Raw genomic sequence first — 27,886 nt, 5'->3', positions numbered from 1 at the left:
ATTGAAATAACCTTTCCTATTGTAGCCTTTGTGTGGGCCCCCCCCCCCTTAGCCTAGTCATCCACTAACCTAGTTACACCTACTACTATCTTGCCTCCTGTCAACTTGCAAATAGATCTCTTGTAGCACAAAGAGGTGGCTGTCCACATCTTCATGTCTCCAGCAGCCATATAATGGTTCTTTCATAAGTATCCAGGGTCAGCAATATCCCCAACAGCATCTAAATCTGTCTATACACACAAGATATTAGTTTTCTGAAGTTAATAATTTTGGACAAGACCTTAGAATTTCTATTGGCTGCTATATTTAAGCTATTTGCATATGTGCTGTGATTGGCTGTTAGCGTTTACAGTGTACCCATTATTTTCAATAGGACATTATTTTCTATAGGAAATTAGGGGTTTTTAAACGTAAATTTCTTAAACGGCAAATTCGATCGAAACCAAAAATAGATAGCACACCTGTCACCGCCGAGGGCTTCGAAATGGAGCCATACAGCTAATAAATTTAAATTACAAAAAGGAGGTGGGGGGGGACAGGGGGAAACTGGGAGGGTGGATTGATGAGGATTACCTTCATCATGGCTGGAATACCCCTTTAAAATCTATGGAAAAATCTGTTCTTTTTTTTTTTTTTTTTACTATGGGTGAATACAGGGATATTCCAGGGAGGTTTTTTTTTTTTTTAAATCCATCTCAGGACTTCTCTACTCACCTGCCGCCACCATTCTTGTGCAGTACTTCTTGGTACTTTTTTTTTCCCCCTGGTACTTCTTGTTTTTCAGCAGCAAAGACTGTCCATGACTTGAGGGTAAAGTACATAATCACATTCCACCCTCTTACATGGAAAAAGCTTGAAATATGTACAAGCTGGCAGAACATGAGATATATATATATAGATTTTTGAATGAAACATTAATATTCCCTTTCCCTGCCGACATTAGTACATGTACTTATTTCATGTTGAATATTCTATGTTGTCTTTCTGAATAGTATGTCATACAATTTTTGCTGAGTGTCTATGAAAATAATTGCCAAGAGATATTGGGGGGAGGGGGGGGGGGGGTAGCTTCTTGAGTATTCAGGCATATAATGCCTGCACGACTTCTCTCCCTTCATCCCGTCAGTTGCGGTTGTTGTAGGGCTGTAGCATGTTCTGACCTTGAGCAAGCTGTAAGAAGCATGGAGAGAAATGTCAGCAATTGTCAGAGCCGTTCAGAGGGAAATGATTCAAGCATTTAATGAGTTTAAACTCCGTCAGCCGACCGGCTATGAATAGCAGGAAAAAAGGATGTATGTGTATATTACATATTACCATTTATTCTATGTGACCTGCACCAAATGTTCATGAAAACTGCAATGAGAAAAATAGTTTTCAGCTGGCTGAGCTGCTCTGATGGATATATGTAGCATTAATGAAAGCCTAATGGTCCTTTGAGCAATTATCGTTTGAATTTTCACGATAACTATCGCATTTGAGCGATTAATCTGCTCATGTGAATGATCAAGTAATGAGCGAGAAATCGTTCTTCTTGGTCTTTCAACATGTTCTCAAATCATTGTTGGTCGTTTGCTGAAAATTCTCAGATCACTTTGTGTAAACAGTCTTTCACATATTTATCCCATGTGTGATGGGCTTAAGCGATCTTAAAACGATTGCAATAACGATTTCTCTTTTCGTCTAAACGCTAATCTTTATAAAAATAAAATCGCAGAGATAACTTCCAGTGGATTCTGTCGTAGGTCAGTTTCCCCCACCCCCCTATGCTTCTGCTTGAAGTTCCACCGGTCCCATAGATTCTATGGGCCGGTGGATTCCGCCGTCCACCCAAAGAATTGTCATGTCAATTCCTTGGGCAGACGGCAGAATCTGCCTGAGCATATAATGGAATCTGAGTTGGGTGGAACTTCAAGCAGGAGTGTGCGCAGAATTCGCTGGAAGCAATACAGAACTTATTCTGGTGTATTTGAAATGCAAGAGCAAAAAAAATTGGATTCGGCGTCTTCAGCTCTGTGTTTAGCACCACAGACAACACATTGAGCACATCAAATAGCTTTGGATCACAGCGAATGTTCCGTTTTGTTGTAGTAGTTTTTTGTTTTTGTTTTTTTTTTGCAAGTTGGCGGAAAAAACCCCCCCACCTAATGCCAGAATTGCAAATTGTCTTTTTTTTTTTTTTTTAGTTCTATCACATTCTAGAAAAAAGGAATAAAAAGTGATGAAAAAGTCCCATCTACTCCAAAATGATACTGATAAAATTGCAGATCCTTACATAGATCTGTAGATATGTATATGTAGATTTCTCCTAATTTCAAAAATCCTAATTGCCTGGGCAATTGCCTTAAATTGGTATGTTATAGTGACACACATAATGTATAATATACATATAAGTTATTGTTTAGGGTCCAAATGTTAAGACCTGACTGATTAGCAGACTGATTTAGGAGAAGAATGTGCTCGGCACAATCTCGCCTTGCTCTGTGTCATGTGATCAAGACTTTACTAATGCTGGTCTATGGGGCCATCTTGCTTACACAGACACGGGGGGAAATTTATCAAATATGGTGTAAAGTGAAACTGGCTCAGTTGCCTCTAGCAACCAATCAGATTCCACCTTTCATTCCTCGCAGACTCTTTGAAAAATGAAAGTAGAATCTGATTGGTTGCTAGGGGCAACTGAGCCAGTTTCACTTTACACCATGTTTGATAAATCTCTCCCACAAAGCATAAAAAGAGGGTTGTTGACGTGTAAGTCTCTTCCCACTCATTCAACTGATTGATCAGAGTCAGAATATTCAGACCCTGACTGATAAAAAAAACACTTTGAAAAAGGTTGTTTGCCGAAACGTGCGTCGGGGTGGGGGCAGCTGTCTGGCCAGCGTACTGTGTCCACTAGGGTAAAGTATAGCGTTCTAAACGTCCATTTATCTTTCTATATTATTGCTGGTTTTGTGATAGAGTTCTTTTATTTATTTTGGTTTCCTTATGGTATTTCACCATTGATACGTGCATCTATTATATCTATTTATCTCTATCTTGTCTGACAGCAGCACCCCTCGCTTGTATGTTTTCTGTTTTTAATGTATTTTTCAGTCGCAGTTCACTGTTTTCTATATTAATTGTATGTTCCTTTTATGAAATAAAGATTTTTTTTTTGTATTTTCAGACTTTAAGGAGGTTCAGTTGTTTCTGTATAGGTATATATGACCCTCTCAGCTGCCCTCTCAGCCAGTCAGAGACTGGGGCGCTGGACAGGCAATCACTCAGCCCAGGAGTGGCAGTACGGAGGCGAGATCACTTGTTTTTTTTCTCACCCACCCACCCCTGCCTGCCGTTTTTACAGTCTGTTGGACTTCTCCTTTAAATACTTTTTCTCACAACTGAATCAATAGATTTGGTGATCAAAATCCACAGGTTCTCCAGGACAACCATGTACCAGACTAAAGTCCCTTCTGCTAGATCATATTTAGGCAGGGTTGCTATGATAAGGTCATGCTAGTGAGGATGGTTTCTAGAACTATTCATACAATGATAAATAACTTACTTTATGGCTGTTATTGCTACTTTTGGACAGAAAGTTCACATTCAGTGGACTACACGTTGCGTGTCGCCAGGGTTACTTGGCTCGTATTGCGTGTTGTTAGGATTACGTGACTAAGTTCATACTACATATGCTCATTAATGCTGCCATAAACACCATATTACTGCAGATAAATAGTAGTTTCTAGTCCGTCTCATGGCCTTGCTACATATTTCACATTGGTGAGAAGCAGTTACCTAACTTTAGACTTTTGCAGCACAGTGATCCCTCAACTTACAATGGCCTCAGGTTACAATATTTTCAACATACAATGGTCCTTTCTGGACCACACTCGACAGTCAGGATCTGTGGAAAATGTGAATAACTAGATGATGGACCAATAAAAGTGGCCATTTTACTGCTAAAAACTATAGTATTGTAGTGTATGCAGTGATTGGCTGTTTAGTGTCTCATCTCTACAGTACAGTGTGATACTACATGTCCTGTACTACTGTGTGTCTAGTATCTCCTCCCTACAGTATAGTGTGATACTACATGTCCTGTACTACTGTGCGTCTAGTATCTCCTCCCTACAGTTCAGTGTGATACTACATGTCCTGTAATTCTGTGTATCTAGTATCTCCTCCCTACAGTATAGTGTAATACTACATGTTGCTCTTTACCTGTGCCAGGTTGAGCTGCTTCTTTGGGAACCAAGTGATGGCGGCTTAATTTTACTTCTCTAGGACCCTGTATGAGCTGTACAGGACCCTAAAAATCCTCTGGTCTCCTACATACTGTATAAAGTAATGTACAGTCTCCAGTAGCTCTGACTGCTCAATGTAAGGACTTGCTTTATCCATATTAGTTATCTACTTATTTTTCTTTAAATATTAATTTCCTTTCATTTTGGAATGACATTTTGGGGGCTTCAGAACCAATTACCAGTTTTCCATAGAGTTTTAGTCTTGGTACAATATTTTCAACATACAGTACAATGGTCGTCCTGGAACCAACTGATATTGTTATTTGAGGGACCACTGTGCATGCAGTTTATCCATAGAAAGAGGGATTTAGGGGTCCCTCCACACCTTGCATTTTTTGTGTGGTTTTCCATGGACTCTTTACTAAGGTTACATTGTGAGTGGTTACAAGCTGGTGTTCATGGCAGGGGTTTCTGGATAATAGTGGTTGGGAAAAAACTGTCCATATGCCAGCTCTAAGCCAGGTTTCAGCCAATAAAGAGTATACGTTTAGCCAGAAAGGTTGCTGCTATTATTATTGACTGACTTGACTGATCTTCCTTTTTCTGAAGTTTAAGGTTGCATGTTTGGTTAATATTGTACAAGTAAAAATTCTTTTTATTTTTTTATTTTTTACACTCGTAGAATTGATATCAACCAAACACGCAACCTAAAACTTTAGAAAGGAAGATCAGTCAAGGCATTCCGATAAGACATGACTTCTGTTCAAGAGTTGTAACACATACAAACCTATCTAGACCCCCATATTGTTAATGCATGCTCTGATGTGGTAGAATCTCTTATAGCAGCCTGGCTGCATATGGATTAACTTTGAATTTGACTCGCTTTAATGTTCTGCCTATTGATGATACTTTTACTTCTCACAGATCAACAACATTCTCAGCCAGATGGAAGAAATCTATTCCACAGCAAAGGTCTGTCCGCCCGGGCAAAGCACAAACTGCTGGTCTCTTGAACCAGGTAGGAGACCTTTCTGTAATAAAATCTCATCAAACTTTATATTTGGCTTCTTCTAGTGCTCAATGTGCTGATTTTACATCTATTGGAAATGACTAGAGATGAGCGAAACCGGGTTCGAGTCGATCAGAACCCGAATGTTCGGCATTTCATTAGCTGGGGCTGCTGAACTTGGATAAAGCTCAAAGGTTGTCTAGAAAACATGGATACAGCCAATGACTATATCCATGATTTCCACATAGCCTTAGGGCTTTATCCAACTTCAGCAGCCACCGCTAATCAAATGCTGAAAGTTCGGGTTCGGATGGACTCCAGCATGCTCGCGGTTCGCTCATCTCTAGAAATGACGCACATTTCAAATCCATATCTGGGCCCTCTTTGTTTAAGATCCTACTGAACCTAAACTTTTTTTTTTTTTTGTTCTTAGATCTGTCTGAAATCCTGGCCACTTCAAGAAGCTATAAGAAGTTGCTGTATGCATGGCAGGGATGGCACAACGCTGCTGGAGTGCCTCTACGAGAGAAATACCAAGAATTTGTAGGACTCAGCAACCAGGCATATAGGTTGGATGGTAAGTAAATAAGATGTAGGAGGAATATCTTTAACTCTGCAAAACTTTGGTGCCATAATGTGAATTTTTCCTAAGATGGGATGACACCATAACAAAAGAAATGTATGTGTTTGGAACTTTTTTAAAACTAAATTCAGCAGTTTTTTTTGAGGCTCAAAATGAGTCCAAAACACAGAGCGGGCACACAGCCTTAGGAGAAATTAGGATTAGGGGTTATTTAAATGTGCAGCAGTCTAAGTCTGTCTAACAAAAGTCTAGCAAAATTTGTAAGAAACCAGACTTTTTGTGACTGTTTTGTCCCTTCTCCTGTACACTACACTAGGGGCAGCCCCAGCGGTAAGTTGTGATACTGCATGTGTCTTACACAGGTCGATTATTGGCCAGGAGCGTTGCCAAAAACTCTCCTAGGGCCGATAATAGTCTGTGTAAAAGTGACAGCGTTCAGTGGAGGAGCAGGGAAATGCCCCAGCCTCGGCCGATTAGGTCTTTAGAGCAGGCTTTAAAACTTATCAGGGCTATGTGCAACTAATATTGATAAAAAAAAAACCAAATATAACAAAACAGATATACACATCTCTGCTGTCAGTTTATATATCACAAACAGCAGTGTATACTTACATCTGCGCTGCTTGTTATCTGGTACGTCTTCTCTGGTCCGCCAGCTGCTGACTGTACCTTCAGTCTCCTCCAGAATCAGTAATTGGTCATGAATAGTGATGAGCGAATAGTGAGATATTCGAATATTCGATCGAATATTCGATCCCATTAAAGTCTATGGGAACAAGTATTCGATTAGTGAAAACATCTATTTGACCATTTGGATGGTAAAACCGGAAGCTGGGGGATTTGAACGCTTATCGAATATTTAACGGTATATTTGTACGAATATCGAATATTTAACGCGGGATATTCGTATGAATATCGAATATTCGAATATCTCATTATTCGATCGAATATCTATTTGATCGAACAGTATTCGCTCATCACTAGTCATGAAGTTACAGTTGGCGGCCAGAAGACTGGACCTGTATGCCAGGTCACAAGCAGCACGGATGTAAGTGTATACTGCTTCCTGTGATCTTTAAACTGATCTTTAAATTTGTCGGCCAGTGGGGACGCAAATGAGCTTCGATCAGCCAAAACCGCACTTGTTAGCTGTGCTTTTACACGACAAAACAAATCGAGGGGCCCATGAAACTGACAGCACAGATATAAATATATATGTGCTGTCACTTTAAAGATCACCAGCAGCAGTGTATACTTACCATCCGGGCTTCTTGTGATCCGGCATACAGGTCTCCTGTCTTCCAGCTGTATCTTCAGGCCCCATCTCCACCGACTGTTAATCATTTTGAAGGAGTTGGGACCTGAAGATACAGAGGGATGATGGGAGACCTGGATGACAGTTCACAAGAAGCACGGATGGTAAGTACTCACTGCTGCTTATGATCTTTAAATAAAAGGATAGATATACATACTGTACATATCTACATACTGTACATCTGTGCTGTCTGTTTTTATTTTATTGCTATCAGCCTCACATCCCGTTCCCACAGTAAGATATGTGACTGGCAACAATAAATTTTAAAGCCTATTCTAAAGCCCCGATCAGGCGTTTTCCTGCTCCTCCGCTGATCTGAGGACCTTTTTGTGACCATCTGTGTTTTTCTCAGCGATCACTGTGTGCTTTACCTTTGCTTTATTGCTGAATGCTGTAATTGTTATCTAGGGCCGTCCTCATTGCGGTTCATCCTTGTGCACAAACTTGCAGTTATTTTGAAAAATCATTTACTAGGACTTTGTCCAAATCCTTTATCTGACTGTACTTTGTTGCAGTCCAAATGAATAATCTCAGAATGTGATTTGTCCTTATGGGCAAACTGCACAATTGCCCTTATGGTTACCATTGGGCAGCCATTTTACACGTCTGGAAGCTGTATTGTAGTAATTTATAGAGGTAGGGACCACATCCTTTATAAACAAGGCATAAATAATGGAAGCATAGTGACCAGAGAACCCAATAACCCTCTTAGTTTATTGTAGTGTGTTTTTTTTTTTTGTTTTTTGTTTTTTTTTTTCAAATCAAGTTTTTGTTTGTAAAAGGGAAGCACAGGATACAACCATCTGCAACAATGATCATACATAGGTCAGACAGAAGCATTTTACAGTACATATGCATAGACAATATGAAAAGACCACAGCAATGGCATTTAAACCACTGCCAATCCACCAAGGTGGTTAGCCTGTTATAGGCAAAGTACGAATGGAGGGGGGGGGGGGGGGGGGGGGGAGTTGTGAATCCCCTTTTTCCCAACAAACTTGACCACTTTGGCAGCAAGTTCTCATGGGTTTTCATGCTGTGTTAAGATGCAAGAGAGCTCATATAAGCTTTCCCTGAGGTGGTTCAAGACCCCATCTTTCCTCTTCAAGGCAGGTATACAACCACGGACACCTGCTGGAGATGTCATCAAGCTGCGGGTTCCTTTAGTCATATTTGGTGGGATTGCAGACTTATTAAAGACTATTGGGACAAGGTTAGGGGAATTCCAGAACAAACTTACTGTCATTTGTTAATCCTTATTTCTTGTTTTTGCTAACTGCTGCCCTCTAGTGAAGCTGACCCCATAAATCACATTAGTAGTTAATAATTTAAATTTGCTGGAATCCATGTTCTTGAATGCAGAAACACTTGTCACCTCCACGTTCTTCATCTCAATACAGACAGAGATCTGCACTGGAGAATCCAGTTGGGGTAGTAATGTATATATGATGAGTCAAAGCTTACATTTAGCATACCTCCCAACTTTTGCAAAGAGGGACATGTGCGCTGTGGTCCCCATAGCCACGCCCCCATAGCGACCCTCCATAGCCACACCCCCATAGCAACCCTCCATAGCCATGCCCCCATAGCAACCCTCCATAGCCGCTCCCCTACAGTCACCACATGCTGCTGACGGAAGAGTGCCCTACACAGTATCCAATCCCCCCAAAAATGCCCTATATAGTATCCAATCCCCCATTATAGTGCCCCACATAGTATCCAATCCCCCATATAGTGCCCCACATAGTATCCAATCCCCCACATAGTGCCCCACATAGTATCCAATGCCCCATATAGTGCCCCACATAGTAGCCAATCTTCATATAGTGCCCCACATAGTAGCCAATGCCCATATAGTACCCCACATAGTAGCCAATCTCCCCATATAGTGTCCCACATAGTAGCCAATCTCCCCATATAGTGCCCCACATAGTAGCCAATCCCCATATAGTGCCCCACATAGTAGCCAATCCCTCCATATAGTGCCCACATAGTAGCCAATGCCCGCTATAGTGCCCACATAGTAGCCAATCCCCATATAGTGCCCCACATAGTAGCCAATCCCCATATAGTGTCCCACATAGTAGCCAATCCCCATATAGTGCCCACATAGTAGCCAATGCCCCACATAGTAGCCAATCCCTCCATATAGTGCCCCACATAGTAGCCAATGCCCCCATATAGTGCCCACATAGTAGCCAATGCCCCCATATGTGCCCCACATAGTAGCCAATGCCCCACATAGTAGCCAATCCCCCATATATGCCCCACATAGTAGCCAATCCCCATATAGTGCCCCTCATAGTAGCCAATCCCCCATATAGTGCCTCCCATTGTACCCAATGCCCCACATAGTAGCCAATGCCCCTATATAGCGCCCCAGAGAGTAGCCAATCCCCCCCATTAGTGTGGCCCCAGCGAAAAAAAACTATATAAACTAGTAACTCACCTGTCCGCCGGTCCCAGCAGCTCCTCTCCCGGCAGAGCGCGCACTCCCGTCATCCTCCGGGGCGGGCAGCGGGGTATACAGACACTGACTGTGCCGGAAGTGACCTGCAGCCTCCATCATAACTCACTTCCGGCACAGTCGGTGTCTGTATACCCCGCTGCCCGCCCTGGAGGATGACTGGAGTGCACGCTCTGCCGGGAGAGGAGCTGCTGGGACCGGCGGACAGGTGAGTTACTGGTTTGTTTTTTTTTCGCTGGGGCCACATATAATGCGGGACACGGGGGGGGGGGCGTTCCGGGATCGCGGGACAGCACCCCGAAAACGGGACTGTCCCGTGGAATCCGGGACAGTTGGGAGGTATGCGTTTAGTAATTTATTATGTATTTTCCAATTTTTTATGGTACTCTGCTGCTACCGTAGTGTACTTTAGTAGCCAAACGTTCGCAATGCCAAAAACAGTTTTTAAATATATCAATTTTTTTTTTTCCCCTTGTGCAATGTAGGATTCAAAGACACTGGAGAGTACTGGCGATCTTGGTATACTTCAAGCACATTTGAGGATGACCTAGAGCAGTTATACATCCAGCTCGAGCCTCTGTACCTTAACCTTCATGCCTTTGTGCGCAGAAAACTGTATGAACGATATGGAGCAAAGTACATAAACCTGAAAGGGCCAATTCCTGCGCATCTACTGGGTGAGTCTCTATCTATATTTTATTTTAAAAAACCTGCATTACCTTGGGCAAAATGTAACCCAGAGAAAGGGTTTGTCCAGTCTTAGAAAAACATGGCAACTTAAAGAAACAGCACCTCTCCTGTCCTCAGTTTGGGTGTGACTTTTGCAGCGAAGCTCCGTTCCATTGAAGTTAATAGAGGTGAATTTTAGAATACCATACACAACCTGAGGACAGGGGTGGTGCTGTTTCTGTAGGAAAGTACCTGTATTTCTCTAATCCTGTATAACCCCTTTTAAGGTTAGAAACCCTTTAAGGAGTGGTGTAAGATTAATAGGGGCTCATTGGCTTCTCTACCGCATTAAACAGTGCAGATACACTCATGTGATCTAGAAGCCCCAATAGACAGTAATATATTGCAAATAAATACTTTCAGTACAGACTTTGTCATTGTCTGTCTCTTATCATGTCCCTCAAGGCCCAATGTTCTGTACAGATTCATTTTATAAGATATTGTTATAGAGAAAAGCACTATATAGAGAGAAAAGCACTATATATCGAATACAGAGAAAACAGCTCTGCAGGAATGGTTTATTCTTTCCAGTCTGACAGTGCACTCTGCTGCCACCTCTGGACAGTTCCTGACATGGACAGAGCAGTAGCAAATCCCCATAGTAAACATCTGCTTTGAGCAATTCATGACATGGACATACGGGACATACGGCAGCTCATAAGTACTGTTTATAATTAATTACATTTTTTTTTCTTTGTATTCTGCAGGTAATATGTGGTCACAACAGTGGAATAATATCTATGATCTGATGATCCCTTTCCCGAACAAGACTAACGTGGATGTCACGAATACCATGGTTGCATTGGTAAGTGGCCCTATGCAAGGATCCTTGATAATTGTTTGGCTTTATACAGGGGCCACCAGCATGCTTATTGCACTGTTCGGTCTACCTTTTAGGGCTGGAACGCAACTCATATGTTTCGTGTTTCCGAGGAATTTTTCACCTCACTGGGTCTCCTTGAGATGCCCCAAGAGTTCTGGGACAAGTCCATGTTAGAGAAGCCAACTGATGGGCGAGAAGTAGTATGTCATGCATCTGCATGGGACTTTTACAACAGGAAAGATTTCAGGTGGGTTGTTGTGTAAAGAGCGTTGCATTTGCTATGTTAAAGGGGTTGGCCAATTTATAGTAAAATAGTTCAGTGTACAGTATTAGTAAGTGTAATCAATGTATATAGTGACAGCAGCTCCCTGTGTACCTCATAGAGCTAAAATTAGACTTCCCTTCTCTAGGCTGTGCTGTCCTGCTTTGTGGTGAGTCTGTCCATAAAATGGCCGACATGGAGGATCATGTGATCATGCTCTGCCCCCCCCCTCCAGTGACCACCACTGAGCCTGTATATGTCTATGGAGGACACTGGGGGCGGTGCATGGTCACATGTTCCTCTGTCTGCCATCTTACAGACACTCCCCAAGTGCATTTTAGGCCTCAATGACCAGTTCAATGTTATATTCTTTTTCAATTTCCTCCCCTGATAGCAAATGGGTTTTCAGTAGTATTGGAATTTTAACATTTAAAAAAAAACAACTTTTTTTTCCCCCCCTCCCCTAAAATGACAGCTATGACTGGTCACAACTAGACCCTGCACAGCCCTGACAGTCACCTGCATATTTCATGATCATGTGAGCCCTGCGTATATACTGTATATAGCTATTCAGAAGGCAGAAACTGGTAAAATCCACAATCTGCTTTATCTGATGGGTGCCTGGCACCAAACCTACAGCTGTGCGGCTTCCCATACGACTGCTATTATATAGCGCCATAAAAACACTGTGCTGTAGTATAAAACTACCTAATCACCACCATAAAAAGTCATCTAACCGATAAAGAGATGAAGAATAGATTAGAGATACTGCAGGTAAACCATAAAAACTAAGCTGCTCTATAGCATTGGTAATAATTGGTTTATGAAAATGATGTCTGGAAATGCCAGCTATACACTGCCACCACTGCCGACCAAGATTACCGACAGCAATTCACCAGTGCTTTTTTGGGACTGACAGCAATAGCAAATTGCTATTTCTTGCAGTCTTATGTCAGCAAATAAAAAGCAGTGTCCACAGTCTTTAATGTTTCTTAGGCTAGGTTCACACTGCGTTATTGCAATAAGTTTTTTTTCATCCGTTTTTTGCAAAAAAAACGGATGAAAAAAACGGATGCATTTGTGTGCATCCGTTTTGATCCGTTTTGACTTCTATTGTAAAAAAAACGGATCAAAACGGATCCGTTTTTTTTTTTTTTTTTTTTATGGACACAAAAACATAGCTGACCCTACTTTTGTGTCCGTTTGAAAAAAAAAAGGATCCGTTTTTTTTTTTACAATGGAAGTCAATGGAAAAACTGATCAAAACGGATGCACACAAATGCATCAGTTTTTTTTCGTCTGTTTTTTTTGCAAAAAAACGTATTGCAAAAACGCAGTGTGAACCCAGCCTTACACTTCTATGCTTCATAGGATAAAACAGTGTACCACCGTTACCATGGAGCAGTTGTTCACTGTCCACCATGAAATGGGCCATGTGGAGTATTACTTGCAATATAAAGATCTTCCAGTCTCTTTGCGCCGAGGAGCAAATCCAGGATTCCATGAAGCCATAGGAGATGTGCTTTCCCTCTCTGTGTCCACCCCCGGCCACTTGCAGAAGATTGGACTGTTAGCGAATGTCGACAATGATGATGGTAGGTTACTTACTACTTACAAAGTAGAGCTAGGTAATGACTTTGCTAATGTCATGCAGGAACCTAAACTAAATCTACTCATAGCAGATCCATTAGATCGCCCACCATATGAGCAGTGCGATCGCCCACCATATGAGCAGTGCGATCGCCCACCATATGAGCAGTGCGATCGCCCACCATATGAGCAGTGCGATCGCCCACCATATGAGCAGTGCGATCGCCCACCATATGAGCAGTGCGATCGCCCACCATATGAGCAGTGCGATCGCCCACCATATGAGCAGTGCGATCGCCCCCATATGAGATTGTCCAGCTGATATCTAGGAGAAACTTTACATTTCAAAGCCCTTTAAGGCTTTCCTCAGACACAAACTATGTGCATGGTGTTTTTTTTTTTTTTTTTTTTGAGTCTAGAACTGCCAGCAGTTGTTCCTGATTTTTGCCTTTTCAGGTGTTATTCCCTGTTGTTTCATCATGTGATACAGAATTTCTTTAGAAGAATTGCAGGAAAAAAAACAGAAAATACACCAATATGCATATAGACGTGACACTTTTTTTTCCTGGCATTCCCCTGCTAACATGTGGTTGAAGCATTTTTGAGCCCAAAAAGCCATATGCCAACTTTGGTGTTTGTTGGTATTTTTATTTTTTGCAAAAAACCCTGGTATGATGCCACCCTTACAATATTCTGCAAATGTGAAGAAAAGGGGAGGGCAGAGGTGACTAGTCAAAGTAACCATTGTTAACAATCTCCTTCCTTCTATTGCAGAGAGTGATATTAATTACCTCCTTAAGATGGCCCTAGAGAAGATTGCTTTCCTGCCATTTGGCTACCTGATTGACCAATGGAGATGGAATGTATTCAGCGGTCGCACGCCTCCAAATCGATACAACTATGATTGGTGGAATCTCAGGTAAACTTTGGGAGATGATAGTCAAGATTAATACAATACATAAGAGAGAGGATTTGTTATAATTAAGAATGGGCTTTACTATGGTAACTCTTACTCTAATAGGGTACATTTTAGAATGGGCTTTACTATGGTAACTCTTACTCTATTTGGGTACATTTTACACTTTGGAAAAGAGGAGGAAATTCCAAGCGGAATCCAAAATTCCACCTGCCTCACTGTCTCAATGTTAAGGATAGGGTGTCTTCTCCTGCCGCGGCTCACTGCTAAAAGAATTGACATGTCAATTCTTTGAGCGGAGGCCCCCTATACTTAAAATTGAAACAGTGAGGCAGGCAAAATTCTAAATGTAGTCTGCAGTGGAAATTCCACTTGGAATCTTTTCCGCAGTGTGAACGTACCCTTACAATGAAGGTAATACAGGGGTGTGCTGCCTTCAGTGCTGTATGTATGGCGGTATGATAAAATATAGAGCTCCATGCATTGCTGCACAAGGTTTGTGTCGACTGCTCTGCAGTGTGCATTAACTTTTAATATAAATGGGGCCCTACAAGTTTAACTTGTAGGACTATGTGCCCTCCCCCCCATCAGTTTTTGCAAAAAAAAAACATGCATTTGGGTGCATCCATTTTTCCATTGACTTCCAATCAAAATGCATCTTTGTTTTCTGTTTTGTTTTTTTAACATACACAAAAATGTCAATCACATTGCATTTAGATTTTTTTTTTTTTTTTTTTATTGAAGTCAATGGAAAAACGGATCAAAACTTGTGCTCTCAGGTGCATCCATTTTTTCATCCGTATTTTGCAAAAACAGATAACATAGACGTAGTGTGAACCCAGCTTTACTTGATATAAATTACCATTTTTTAATATAAAATACCATTTTTTTAAGCCAATTGCTCTACAAAGGTAAATATACAAAACGTGGAAACAAAATGCTTTAACAATCCTAGTGGTGCAGGTAGAATGCAGACTCCTGCTTTCCAGCTGCTTGTGTTTCCATAATGTTAGTGTAGAGCCATCTGCTGGCCAATACGAGAATTACCAAGATATTTAGAAAATTGCCGAAGAGCTGGAACTGAAACAACATAGAAAATATACCAAAAAAACCCAGAAGCCTCCAGTGCTGCTGCGAGGTCTGCAGTGATGATGTGCTGCAGCCGGTGACTGACCTTAGCAGCTGTGTGCCGGATGTGCAGGCAGAGACTGCAGAGGACATTGGTTGCAGTGCCACCTGAACTTGCCATCACTGCAGACCCAGTGAAGAACATAAAGGGGGACATTTATGAAGTCTGGCGTTTTTTACGCTGGGCTTACAAATGTCCCCGCAGCTCCGGAGCTCAGGGGATTTATGTAGAGGTGCATTGCCTCTACATAAATCCCCATCACACGGAGCCTCTCCATGCATAAAATTTTGAAACCTACGCCAGCTCAGAGCATTTTCGCCTTCTAATACATGGCCCCCAAAGTGTTATGTAGTAATAAGACAAGCAATTGGGGGGGGAGGCCATTATGTAACGTTAAGGCTATGTTTTCTATTTCAGAACAAAGTATCAAGGGATCTGTCCACCAATATCCCGCGATGAAACCCAATTTGACCCTGGAGCAAAATATCACATCCCAGGCAACACCCCCTATATCAGGTGATTTATTTTCATTTTGATGTATTAAGTGTTGTATAGGAGATTTGTTAAAGGGTTTTAAAAGTTTAGAAAAACATTCTTTCCAGAAACTACACCGCACCTATCCAAGGGCCTTTTACTGCTCCGCTGGATAAGGCTGAGCTGCAGTACCCTACATGTGCAATTTTGAGGGGGGATGGGAGTATCATGATCTGATCCTTTACAACCCCCTTCAAGTAACACTATTTTCTGGTTGGGTTTACCTCAATGTTTCCTGCACGCAGTCTAATACACTCATCTACCAATTCTTCTGTGTTTCAGATACTTTGTAAGTTTTGTGCTGCAATTCCAGTTCCATAAGGCGCTTTGTGCAGCGGCCAAACAAACTGGCCCCCTCCATAAGTGTGATATTTATCAGTCCCTTGAAGCAGGCACTTTACTTGGGTGAGTATGAATCAGTCCATAGTCACTGCCTTACTGATTTACTGTCACAGGGCGACTTACTAACTAGTTCAATTAAAGTTTATCTATGGGGGCCTTTACAGCCATTAAAGCAATTGCCCCTACAGTGCAACTTAAAGGTGTATTCCGATTACATAAACTTTTGTTAGGTGATGGGAAATGCAAAAGAAGGTAGTTTTGCTAATGCATTGTATTAGCAAAAATGCTTTCTTTTTAAGTTCAGTCCCTTGGTGTCCCTGTTGTCAGCTTGTTGCCTAGGATCCTCACCACCACTATCAGCTATGAGAGCGGTGGCTGGGCTGAGCTCCCAGTTGGGTTGTTGGGACCTCACGGTGAGGGACGTATACTTCCTCTCGCTTCCTCCCAGTGAGGTCACACAGATCTCCAGGAGTTGAATTGTCCCTGGAGATGTGTACTGGGAGACAAAGCATAGGTGGGCTGATTCAGCTTAGCACTGCTCAGGGGCATAACTACATAGAAATGGCTGGGACCCATAGCAAATATTTGATTGGGTCCCCCCTTCCCGACTGACCACTAAGCCATCAAGTGTAGTCATAACTGCAAGCGTTCATCAGGAGTGCTTTCAGTTAAAGGGACATTTGCTGATCCCGGGTGGCCTGCTTGGCCACCTGGTGCTGTAAATAATGAAAGCTCAGAGGCCCAGTGTATTGGAGGAGCAGGCCACAGGGCCCCTACAGTGGTACTTATGCCCCTGGCACTGCTGTGTCCTAAGCAGCAGTGCCAATCTGAAATATTGGCAAATGCGACAACCTTTTTAAAGGGGTATTCCGCTCATCATAACTCTTTATATGTTGCTGCCCATTATGAGACTAACAATTAATTCCATACTTGTTGTCTATTCAGTCACCTGCTCCCAGTTCTGATCCTGCTGCTTTGTGCTGAAGAAAAAGAAATCTGTGTATGAGCTTTTTTCTGTCTCCTACCCCTCCTTTTCGAGACAAAAAGTACAAGGCAGGCTGTATGTGCAACTTTTTATTGAATTCATCAGCAACTTCACCTCAGATTAACCCTCCCAGCATTACAGAGTTGTTATAAAGTTGCAGATACAGCCTGAGAGGGACTTGTTTACATGAGCTATCTCTGAAAGTAGGGGGTTCATAGCAGATACAGAGAAAACAGCTCTGGCACAGAGTACTTTGTCTTCAGCAGAAAGCAGCAGGATCAGAACTGGGGAAGAAAACTGAATAGATAACAAGTATGGAATTAATTATTAGTCTCACCGTGGGCAGCAACATATGAACAGTTATGTTTGAGTGGAATACCCCTTTAAGGGAAAGTTAAAAATATTACACAGTCACTCATATAACTTAGTTGTAAATGTAATGCATGCTCCTCACCCAGACATTGTAAAACATGCGTCTCTTTGATATATTACACATTACATTGCTGAACTATTAGAATTCTATCCATTGGGATGATGTGAGATTAACAGAAAACATGCATAAAAAAGGATGGTAAAATGAAGGTAACATAGCTGCTTGCTTTAAAAAAAAAAACACCACTTTTATCATCAAATGGTGTGTGTGTGGTATTAAAACCACGCTGGGTCAGTACTGTGCACAAGCGCTATTGGATCAGAATAGGGGTGGTTTCATGTATCCGTGTACCTAAACGGGTCAGAGTTGTAATACCACACACCTGAATGGATCAGAGTTGTAATACTGCACACCATAGTAGGTAGGACAGGAATGATGCTGATTTTGGAAGAAAGCATACTTTTTTTTTTTTTTTTTTTTTAAATCTTGGCTAATACTTTGTGTTCCTAGGAATGCTCTGAGAGCTGGTTCTTCACGGACTTGGCAGGAGGTTCTTAAGGAAATGACTGGAACAGACAAAATGGATGTTGGGCCCCTCTTGGAATACTTTGCACCAGTCACTAAGTGGTTGGAAGAACAAAACCAAAAAAATGGAGAAACACTTGGCTGGCCAGATTTTGCATGGACACCACCTGTTCCCGATGGCTATCCTGGTGATATTGGTAAGACCAGACATGAAATGGTCATGGAGAAATCCATCCACAGGGAAAGCCAGCTTGGCCACTTTACGGATGGTGGGAGATCCAAACTGCTACTGCTGTATGTGCTAAAATGTGTCTATAGGCTTACATTTACCCAATGTAACATATTTTTTTTTTTTTTTTTTTTTGAGCCTCTGTTGGGTTGGTATACTTTTATAGCCATTGGAGGCGTAACACCTGCTTTGGCTGTTTACTGCGTCCTGTCCACCTCCGGTGGCTGTAAATGGGCTGAAGGGTAACAGGATCATAACAAGGTCGGAATTCCCCTTCTAAGGCCACCATCAGATTGGTCTCATCATTCATGATGGATGTCACCTGTCGGGTATGGAGTAGTGATGAGCGAATAGTGAGATATTCGAATATTCGATATTCGTACGAATATCACGCAAATATTCGAATATTCGATCTAATATTCGATCCCATTAAAGTCTATGGTAACAAGTATTCGATTAGTGAAAAACATCTATTTGACCATTTGGAGGGTGAAACCGGAAGCTGGGGGATATGAACGCTTGTACGAATATCCCGCGAATATTCTATAAATATTCGATGACTATCGAATATTCGAATATCTCACTATTCGATCGAATATCTATTCGATCGAACAGTATTCGCTCATCACTAGTATGGAGGGCTTGACTGTGTATTCTGCCTGTCCATTGTCCATGATGTCCTTTCACTAGAGAAAACATAAGCGCTACTATGCCTCCATGACTTCTCCAGCAGCCACTGAAAAGACTGTTGCAGGAGGGGCACACTCAGCTGTTAGAGCAGATGTGTGCTTTTTATTTCTACATGTACATTTTTGGCTAGCAGGAATGGTCCCCAACTGCTTCTACTTTAATACATGAAGCTGGAAGTTATCAGTGGCCAATTCCATGTATTTGATACTAAACTTGCTTTAAAAATGTCTGTTTTTGCAATGAAGAAGGAGAAGGCTGGCACTTGGTGGGTCGGTGTTGCTTGTGGTGGGGAAACCAGTAATGTGTAGAGAAAATTTCAGCACTCACCAATAAGTTTCTTTTTTATTTAGTGCAGATGCACCAATAGTTACTATCAGTATGCGTTTCGGCCAGGCGTGGCCTTCATCGGCTTTGGTACGATACCTAAACTGATAAGACCATGCCTGGCTGAAACGTTACCGATCGTAACAGTATCCTTGTGTGGAAGAAGCACTCCACCTGAGAACCAGACTGGTAACACTCAGTTGTTGAGTTAGGAGGCATTCACATGTGCTTGTACAGTATTCTGTGAACCGGACCTCTGCACATCCTGATCTGGCTCTGTCAGTACAGTAGCGCCAAGATATAAACAGTTTGGGTTCATTATGATGTCGTGCACTCTGAGGTCCGGTCTGTAGCATACTGTAGACACTATTTTGCACTATATTCTTACAACTCTGTGCCCATTTACAAGAAATTATTGTCTATTTATTCTTAAAATTAAACTAGTCACTAGGACGTGTCCTACAGTCTTGTCACTAAATAATTTTCTGGCAATGTGCCCACTTTGACACCTGATCGCAGAGGTTTTATAAATATCCACTGAATTCTGTATTCTCCTTTCAGAGAAAAATGCCAATGAGAGGCAAGCAGAGGATTTCTTAAGCACCTACAACAATACGGCGGAGGAGGTGTGGAACGCATACACCGAAGCTTCATGGACCTATAACACCAACATCACCGATTACAACAACAAAATCATGGTGAGGGGCTAAAGTTTACTGTCAGGAAAAATTCTGCATTTATATGGATCAAAATGTGTATACTGATGATGCATCCCTTTAACAGCTTTAACCATTGCCTTCAAATCCCGTCCCCAATATCACACTGTAGGCATATAACATAACCAAACTTACTGCAACAGCGTAAAGTCATGTATAATATAGATGCAGTATTCTTCTTAGACTCCATACAATAAATAACGTAACTCTGAAAAGGCAGAAACTTTCCTCTTCCTCTCAGCTGGGTCCTACTGCAAACCTTTTCGGCAGTGTTCACACCGCATCATACATGTGTCAAGGGGGAAGTACCAGAGGCACGTGTTTTTTGTTTTTGGGATCCAGCTGAATGGGATGATGCAGATGCAGAAGTCCATATAATAACCCATGACTGATGATGGGCACAATTCTGGCCTCCATGAAGTACATAGGAGTCTATTTAATAGGACCTGTTCCAGTACACACGTTAAAAGGGGTACTCCGGCAATAAAAACTTTTTTCTTTCAAATCAACTGGTGCCAGAAAGTTATATAGATTTGTAAATTCTATTTAAAAATCTCACCTCTTCCAAATTCAACAAAAACACAGGGATGACAAGTAATGGAACAGTCAAGCTGTACCTGATATTTATGTATAGAAATGTCTAAAATGGGTTGAAGTGATGTATTAATATTACTTGAAATGCACCAGTTTGCAGTGTTTGGGTTGGAAAAATACTATACACGCTATACATATTATTTAAAAATGGTCATTCTTGCTCCTTTTCAGCTGGAGAAGAACCTAGCGATGTCTAACCACACTCTACAGTACGGAAAGCTTGCAAGGAACTTTGATTACAGTGATTTCCAGAACGTAGAGGTCCAGCGGCTATTAAAAAAGCTCAGTGATATTGATAAGGCTGCTCTGCCAGAGGAGGAACAGAAACAGGTGAGCATCGATGTGTATGTTGATGATTTGCTCTTTTGTATTTTTATGGTGCGTTCACACCTATAGGATCTGCAGCTGATTTCATTTAAATAACTGAACACAGCATCAAATCTGCTGCAGATCTGCTGCAGATCCTGTAGGTGTGAACGCACCCATACACAGACAATACAAGGTTAGGTTGTAGAATGGTGATAGATTATAGAGACATTTTGCTGCTCTAAGGACCCTATTACACGGGACGATTATCGTGCAAAAATGGTTATATAGTTCGAATGTAAACGATAATCTGTGTAATTGCAGGCAACGATCAGAAAATCATTCATGTGTCCTTGATTTTGATCTGAACTTAAAATTATCGCTAATCGTTCGCTGTAATTCCACATTCATTCGCTCAAGTACCGCATTTGTTCACTAATCGTTTAGTGTAATAGCACATTGTTCATTGTTTTGCTGGGATCAGAAGGAATAAAGTATTATAGTAAAGATCGTAGTACCAATCGTAACTAACGACCATTGTTTCGTGTAGTATGGTGAACTATTTTAGTTAACAATAAACAATCTCGTTTGCGATCGTTTATCGTTAGTTGTGTAATAGGACCCTAATGGTGCGTTTACACAGGCAAATTTATCTGACAGATTTTGGAAGCCAAAGACAGCAATGGATTTGAAAAGAGGAGAAATCTCAGTCTTTTCTTTATGACCTGTTCCCTGTTTATAGTCTGTTCCTGGCTTTGGCTTCAAAAATCTGTCAGATAAATCTGCCTGTGTAAACACACCATTAGGCTATGTTCACACTACGTATCTTTCCGGCCGTAGTGCGAACCGCGAATATACGCACGTAGTTTTTGAGGTTGATGCGTTCGCTTGAAAGTATACGATATACGCCCGCACAGTGCACACTACGTATGAGCTTACGGCCAGATCGTATACGGCGCCGTGAAAAATGAACAAGACCATTGTTTGAGGACGGAAATGTTCCAACTCACTGCCGTGGATTTCCATGCGGTCCCATACGGAGTACTTATTTCAGCCAAATTGAACTTGATTTTTAGATCCAAAAGGTTCTGTGAGTTTTATTGGGCTGGGTAAAGATTTCCAAGTAAATGACCTGTTTCAGATCGCTTCGAAACAAGCTAGGGAAGCATAACTGTACTACGGGCGTATGTTCGCGGTTCGCCGCATATTCGCAATCCGGCCACATGTCTATTTTTCCAATGGCCGTACTTTCAGCCGCATATGTACGGCTGCGTACGAATTACGGCCGGACTCATACGTAGTGTAAACATAGCCTTACACTGCATTTAAATAGATAGCCAAAGCATAATGGCTTCCTGCCCCTTCCCCTTCAGCAGTAACTCTTATTTCATAAACTGGGTTCAGAATTTGTTGTCCTATTATTAGGACCTGGAGAACAATACAGTTACTAGTAGCTAATGTTATTACTATATTTAGACAATTGGTGCTATGAAACATTTAAGAGTAGCTCCAATACTCTTGAAGGAAGGTTCCATCTATGAATTACATAGTTAGCCTTTTATTTTAAGGGCCGCTGTGTAATACTACATTCCATCTATGGGGATTTCAGTGGGTTATAGAATACAGCAGGAATGTGGATAGTACAGTAGGATTCATATGCATGGGCTCCACTTATAAGAAATAAGACTGTAATCCAGCATTAAAAAGCACCGTTCACACTAGATGAAAATTAAAATTTACCATAAAAAAAGACATGGGATTTGGTCACGAAGCTGTAATATTTTCTGTACCTTTTTTAGATGGTGGATTTTATTTCCTTTTTTAAAATCTGAATGATGTTTTCTAATGTAGCAGCGTTCCCTATTAGGACTCTTCCTTATTCTTGGTGGCAGGTTACATAGGATTTATAGTCCATCTCGGTCTTCTTTCATTTCAGTATAATGAAATAGTCTCTAACATGGAAACCATCTATAGCAAGGCCACTGTATGCAGAGGAGACAAGTGTATGCCCCTTGACCCAGGTGAGATTTTGTGATGCAGTCACTTACTATATACACTATAGGGATCATGGCTAGTGATGAGCGAATACTGTTCGATCGAATAGATATTCGATCGAATAGTAAGGTATTCGATCTATCGAATAGTTCGATAAATATTCAATAAGCGTTCAAATCCCCCAGCTTCCGGTTTTTACCTCCAAGTGGTCGAATAGATGTTTTTCAATAATCGAATACTTGTTCCCATTGACTGTAATGGGATCAAATATTCGAATATTCAGGAGATATTCGTACGAATATCGTATATTTGAATATTTCACTATTCGCTCATCACTAATCATGGCTTTTAAAGGAGAAGTTCGGTCAAGTACAGTAACTGACTGGTTGAGCGGCCTGTACAGTCTGAGGGACCGGCCAATCAGTGACTGCAGTGGTGTCCTGCTCACTGTATATTAACATACACATTAATTAGAAGTCACCCTGGGGAACTTCTAATACAACTACACTGATCTCCCATAGAGATCAGTGTAATAAACTTAATACCGCACCGATCCATCAGATCTGTGCTGTATTGCTCTGGTCTGCAGCAGACCAGATGCATGGATTGACAAGCCAGGATTAGCGTCATTCTGAAACTGAGCCCCTGCCGGCTGAGAAGGGACCTCCCCTTCATGATCACATCACGGAGGTGAGATCCTCACACTAGACACCAGGGATGGCGCTCTGCAGGGCATTTAAATGCAGCTGTCGTGTCTGACAGCTGCATTTAAATGTACTAATTAGCGGGTGCCGTGATCGGCCGCGTTCACCAATAGCCGCGGCCCCTCTCTGAACCCCCCCTAACGGTGCCATGATGTATGAGATAAGTCATGGGTCGTAAAGGGGTTATGGAGCGAAAATCTTTGTTCAAATCAACTAGTTTCAGAAACTTATATATATTTGTAAGTTACTTCTATTTAAAAATATCAAGTCTTCCAGTACTTATCAGCTGCTGTATGTCCTACAGGAAGTGTTGTATTCTTTCCTGTTTGACAGTGCTCTCTGCTGCCGAATTTGTCCATGACTGGAACTGTCCAGAGCAGCAGCAAATCCCCATAGAAAACCTCTCCTGCTTGGGACAGTTCTTGTCTCGGACAGAGGTGACAGCAGGGAGTACAGTCTTAGACTGGAAAGAAAACACCACCTCCTGTATTGTACCCGACTCCCGTCTCCAGTAATCTATAAGAGACCTTAACCTGGTATTCTCTAATTGTAATAGATCCAGTGGCCATGTATCATATATACATAGTGTAATAAAAATTGCTCCCTAACATCCTATTGTACGTTTTTAAGATCTGACGGAACTTATGGCCAAATCCAGAGACTATGATGAACTGCTGTTTGCTTGGAAAGGCTGGAGAGATGTTTCTGGCAAACAAATGCGCAACCATTACACAGAATATGTGAAGCTTGGGAACAAGGCGGCACAACTGAATGGTAAGAGACGGATTATAGTGAAGGTAAACCTTTTTATTAGTTTTGTTTTATTTTAAGATTATATCTTTACTGTAGCAATTTTTTCTGATGGAGAGCTCCAAATCCCCTCACATAGCTAAAGCTAAAAGTCTAGCTGCCTCTTGGCACCAATAGGCGTTCAGTAGGACTTATATAAACCTGTCTTTAATTGTTTCTGGACTGCGGAACGACTAAAAACATCTGGCTGGTTCACATAATTCTGCAGGGTTGTTGTTGTTGTACGACCTAACAGAGTCTCGGGAGAGAAGGCAGATGTTAGATTTATTACCATTGCTGTCTATATGAGAGCTGCGTATACTGTTCAGGCAGCAGCCCTTTTCCTGCTCCTGTCCCACCGATCACATGATCGCCAGGTAATGCAGGGGTTGCAACCAGGCAGTCATTTTAGTTTTTTTCCCCAGATCAATTAAAGGAACCGAAGTTCATTGTTTTTTGCGCCACCAGCTGACTTTAGAAGTGTCTGATTTAACTTCTGAATGATGTTCTCTTCTAGGTCATGCAGACAATGGAGCGTACTGGAGATCCTGGTATGAGACCCCAACTTTGGAAAGTGACGTTGAAAGGCTTTACAATGAATTACAGCCTCTCTACCTCAAACTCCATGCCTACGTGCGTCGGGCCCTCTACAAGAAATATGGAGACAAGAAAATTAACCTGAGGGGGCCCATTCCTGCCCACCTGCTTGGTGAGATGGCAACTATTAGCATTGGGCCAATTCACTTGCCTATCGTATGGAAGTGGACCGGAGTGTAGTGTCTAATAGAGTAGGGTTGAGAAAATAATCATCTGGACTTATGTCATACATACTTTTTCAGCTAATATTGGTCACAAAATACAAGCTGACAGATTTTTACCCATAAGTGACCCTTACCTAAAATTAGTCAAAATCAACCAGTCTGGTCGACGTTTACCTTATATGTTTGGGTAGCTTAAGGCTACATTCACACGTTCAGCATAATTGGTCCGTGGACTGTATGCTATGGAACGGACTATCGTAACTCCCATCAGCCATAGACTGGGCTTTTCCCATCCACACAGAACATCACTAAAACTAGTAAAAGGGAGTGATCTAGTTATGTATACTGCTTTATGTTCAATACAGCCTGGGCCACATATATTAAAAAATAGAAAGAAAAAAAAAGCCCTGCCTGGACAACTCTACAACTTTAATTGGTGCCTGCTAATTCCTCTGTGGATCCCTTGCCTGTAGTTTCTACGAGAAGACATACTCATCCCACTACGAGTATGTAAGGAGACCACCCCATTAATCCCCCGCCGGCCAGAGCATACTGTACCTGCTCCATGATCCAGCTCGGTTCAGGGGCTCCCGGCGTCTGGACAACCTGCTTGGCCAACCAGTGGCTGCGGCGGGGCAGCGCACGGATTGGCTGATCGGGACGTCCAGCTGGAGACTTCTGAAGCAAGATGGAGCGTGGAGCAGGTACAGTATGCTCCGGCCGGCGGTGGGTTAATGGGGCGGTCACCTTACATACTCGCAGTGGGATGTCAATCGAGTATGTGCGAGTATGTCTTTTCATAGAAACTACAGGCAAGGGATCCACTTTGGATCTGGCCTGTGTCGTACAATTAAAGATAATTTCTCAAATACATGTGTACAATACGGGTGAATGTGAAATGTTCATTATTTTCTGAATTTATCTATGAATGTTATTTTACAGGGAACATGTGGGCACAGTCCTGGTCCAACATATATGAGCTTCTTGTCCCATATCCTAATGCAGCACAGGTTGACGCTACCCCTGCAATGATTGCCCAGGTAGGTGGCAAATAGTTTACAGCTAATAGAGATTTGAGAACAGTGCGGAGATACTGTATAAAGTATGTACTGCAGTTTTCTTGCATATCACTTTACAATGAATGAGCTTGTCCTTCCCTCTTTTTCCAGAAATGGACCCCTAAGAGGATGTTTGAAGAATCGGACCATTTCTTTCAGTCTCTAGGTCTTATCCCCATGCCAGATGAATTCTGGGAAAAATCCATGATTGAAAAGCCTTCTGATAGAGATGTGGTCTGTCATGCATCTGCCTGGGATTTCTATAACAGGAAAGACTTTAGGTACTGGCCTGATATTAAATAATACAGTGGATCTATTGTTGTTTTGTATCTAGGTGCATTGGTTCAGTAAAAAAAACTATGCAACATGGTTACAGAGGGATAGCAGCAATATTGGCATCTGGACATCAGCAAATCCTCCACAGCTTCTGGGGTAGAGAAGGGTGGGGGATAATATATTAAGATTCGCACTTTGTTGTAAAGATAGGAAAGGGAGCGAAAGGTTGAAAGAGTATTTGGATGGATGGGTTTGGGGGTAATTGGACAAAATAAGATATTGTGAATTAGAGAAGATATTTTTTTTTTCTTTGGACTGTATGTTGCTGTGAATGGAGGGGTACCTTGAATGACCTAGCCAGATAGAGATAATTAGGTAGAGATAATTAGGTGGAGAAGTAATACAATAGAGGTCCTAGATGTCTCTGTTCTTCAGTATCAATGAAAAGTAATAAAAGGAAGAAGAGATATAACAAGTAGTGTATATTCAAGAGTCGCATACAGAGAATCTTTATGCAAAAAGTATTTTCAGCAAAGTGAAATATAGTTGTGCACTGGTCACAGGCCAGCCAACCTGGTAACTTTTTTGCCTTTCTTTTCTTTTAGGATTAAACAGTGCACAGTAGTTAACATGGATGACCTCATCACTGTGCATCATGAGATGGGACATGTCCAGTATTTCCTACAATACAAGGATCAACCAGTGACGTTTAGGGAGGGAGCTAATCCCGGGTTCCATGAGGCTATTGGAGACGTGCTGGCCTTATCCGTTTCCACACCAAAACATCTTTATTCTATTAAACTTTTAGATAAACTGGAGGAAAATAGAGGTATGAAAAAACCACAGGGGTGTCTGCATGGTGATGACTTTATGTAGTCTGCTATGCTTCAAGAAGTGGACATTATAGTAAAATGTACAGTGGAGCCTGGCTCTGTGTTATGTCTGGCCTAATGATTCTAAAGAGCCTCTTTCATTTTGCTGGATGGGGAAGCTATCAGATCTGTTCGTGCTTTATCTGTTTCCTACACCTGCCTTCAAGGAACCAAAACTGGCATCTTCTCCCTTTAAGGGTATATGCACATGGGAGTAATTCTCATTAAAATCTCTGTGCAGAATCCGCCACTCACTCCCACTTGAAGTTCCGCCCGTCACATGGACTCCATTATATGTTTGGGGGGATTCCATCGTCCGCCCCCAAAAAATGACATGTCAATTCTTTGAGGGGACGGTGAAATCCGCCCGATCATAGAGTGGAGTCTATGGAGCCGGAGGAGAGGAATTCGGGAGACTGCAGGGACGAGCGGCAGACTCTGTACTGAGTTTTCTGTGAGAATTACTCCATGCGCATATAACTTTTTAGTGTGTGGTTTTTTGTTTTTTTTTCTCACATCAGTGGCACATTCTAGCTATCAAGTTGTTTCCACTAAGTTTATGGAATTTTTATTCCCACAAACTTCCATTAGCCATAGGCTGTATCCATCTTTTCTAGGACTGCATCCAACAACTTCAGCCACCAGTAATTAAATCAAAGACTGACTCGAGCATGCTTGAGTTGCGCTCCACTCTAGTACACGGTTTTTGTGTGTGTGTGTGTATATATATATATATATATATATATATATATATATATATATAT

At 41.7% G+C, this 27,886-nt stretch overlaps 1 protein-coding gene and 1 long non-coding RNA gene across 2 annotated transcripts in view; one reads left to right on the top strand and one right to left on the bottom strand.

Annotated features, from left to right (window-relative positions):
• The window catches only part of ACE (angiotensin I converting enzyme), a 37,042-nt gene that overhangs the window by 6,209 nt on the left and 2,947 nt on the right, over positions 1 to 27,886 (top strand). The window contains exons 3-20 of the mRNA XM_069952455.1: positions 5,151 to 5,244; positions 5,669 to 5,812; positions 10,086 to 10,277; positions 11,037 to 11,134; positions 11,227 to 11,399; positions 12,786 to 13,009; positions 13,779 to 13,923; positions 15,467 to 15,565; positions 15,866 to 15,988; positions 17,794 to 18,005; positions 19,613 to 19,749; positions 20,533 to 20,691; positions 22,604 to 22,688; positions 23,997 to 24,140; positions 24,673 to 24,864; positions 25,859 to 25,956; positions 26,086 to 26,255; positions 26,856 to 27,079. Of these exons, the coding sequence (XP_069808556.1) occupies positions 5,151 to 5,244; positions 5,669 to 5,812; positions 10,086 to 10,277; positions 11,037 to 11,134; positions 11,227 to 11,399; positions 12,786 to 13,009; positions 13,779 to 13,923; positions 15,467 to 15,565; positions 15,866 to 15,988; positions 17,794 to 18,005; positions 19,613 to 19,749; positions 20,533 to 20,691; positions 22,604 to 22,688; positions 23,997 to 24,140; positions 24,673 to 24,864; positions 25,859 to 25,956; positions 26,086 to 26,255; positions 26,856 to 27,079 (2,713 nt within the window). The remainder of the gene's footprint in view (positions 1 to 5,150; positions 5,245 to 5,668; positions 5,813 to 10,085; positions 10,278 to 11,036; positions 11,135 to 11,226; positions 11,400 to 12,785; positions 13,010 to 13,778; positions 13,924 to 15,466; positions 15,566 to 15,865; positions 15,989 to 17,793; positions 18,006 to 19,612; positions 19,750 to 20,532; positions 20,692 to 22,603; positions 22,689 to 23,996; positions 24,141 to 24,672; positions 24,865 to 25,858; positions 25,957 to 26,085; positions 26,256 to 26,855; positions 27,080 to 27,886) is intronic.
• Positions 1,039 to 27,886, bottom strand: part of LOC138772215 (uncharacterized) — a 116,728-nt gene continuing 89,880 nt past the window's right edge. Inside the window, exon 3 of the long non-coding RNA XR_011359723.1 lies at positions 1,039 to 1,170. This is a non-coding gene — a long non-coding RNA (uncharacterized lncRNA). The remainder of the gene's footprint in view (positions 1,171 to 27,886) is intronic.

The sequence above is a fragment of the Dendropsophus ebraccatus genome, chromosome 14, assembly GCF_027789765.1.
Source record: "Dendropsophus ebraccatus isolate aDenEbr1 chromosome 14, aDenEbr1.pat, whole genome shotgun sequence".
Taxonomy (NCBI): domain Eukaryota; kingdom Metazoa; phylum Chordata; class Amphibia; order Anura; family Hylidae; genus Dendropsophus; species Dendropsophus ebraccatus.
The sequence above is the reverse complement of the archived record's forward strand: the minus strand, read 5'-3'. Positions and strand labels throughout refer to the sequence as shown.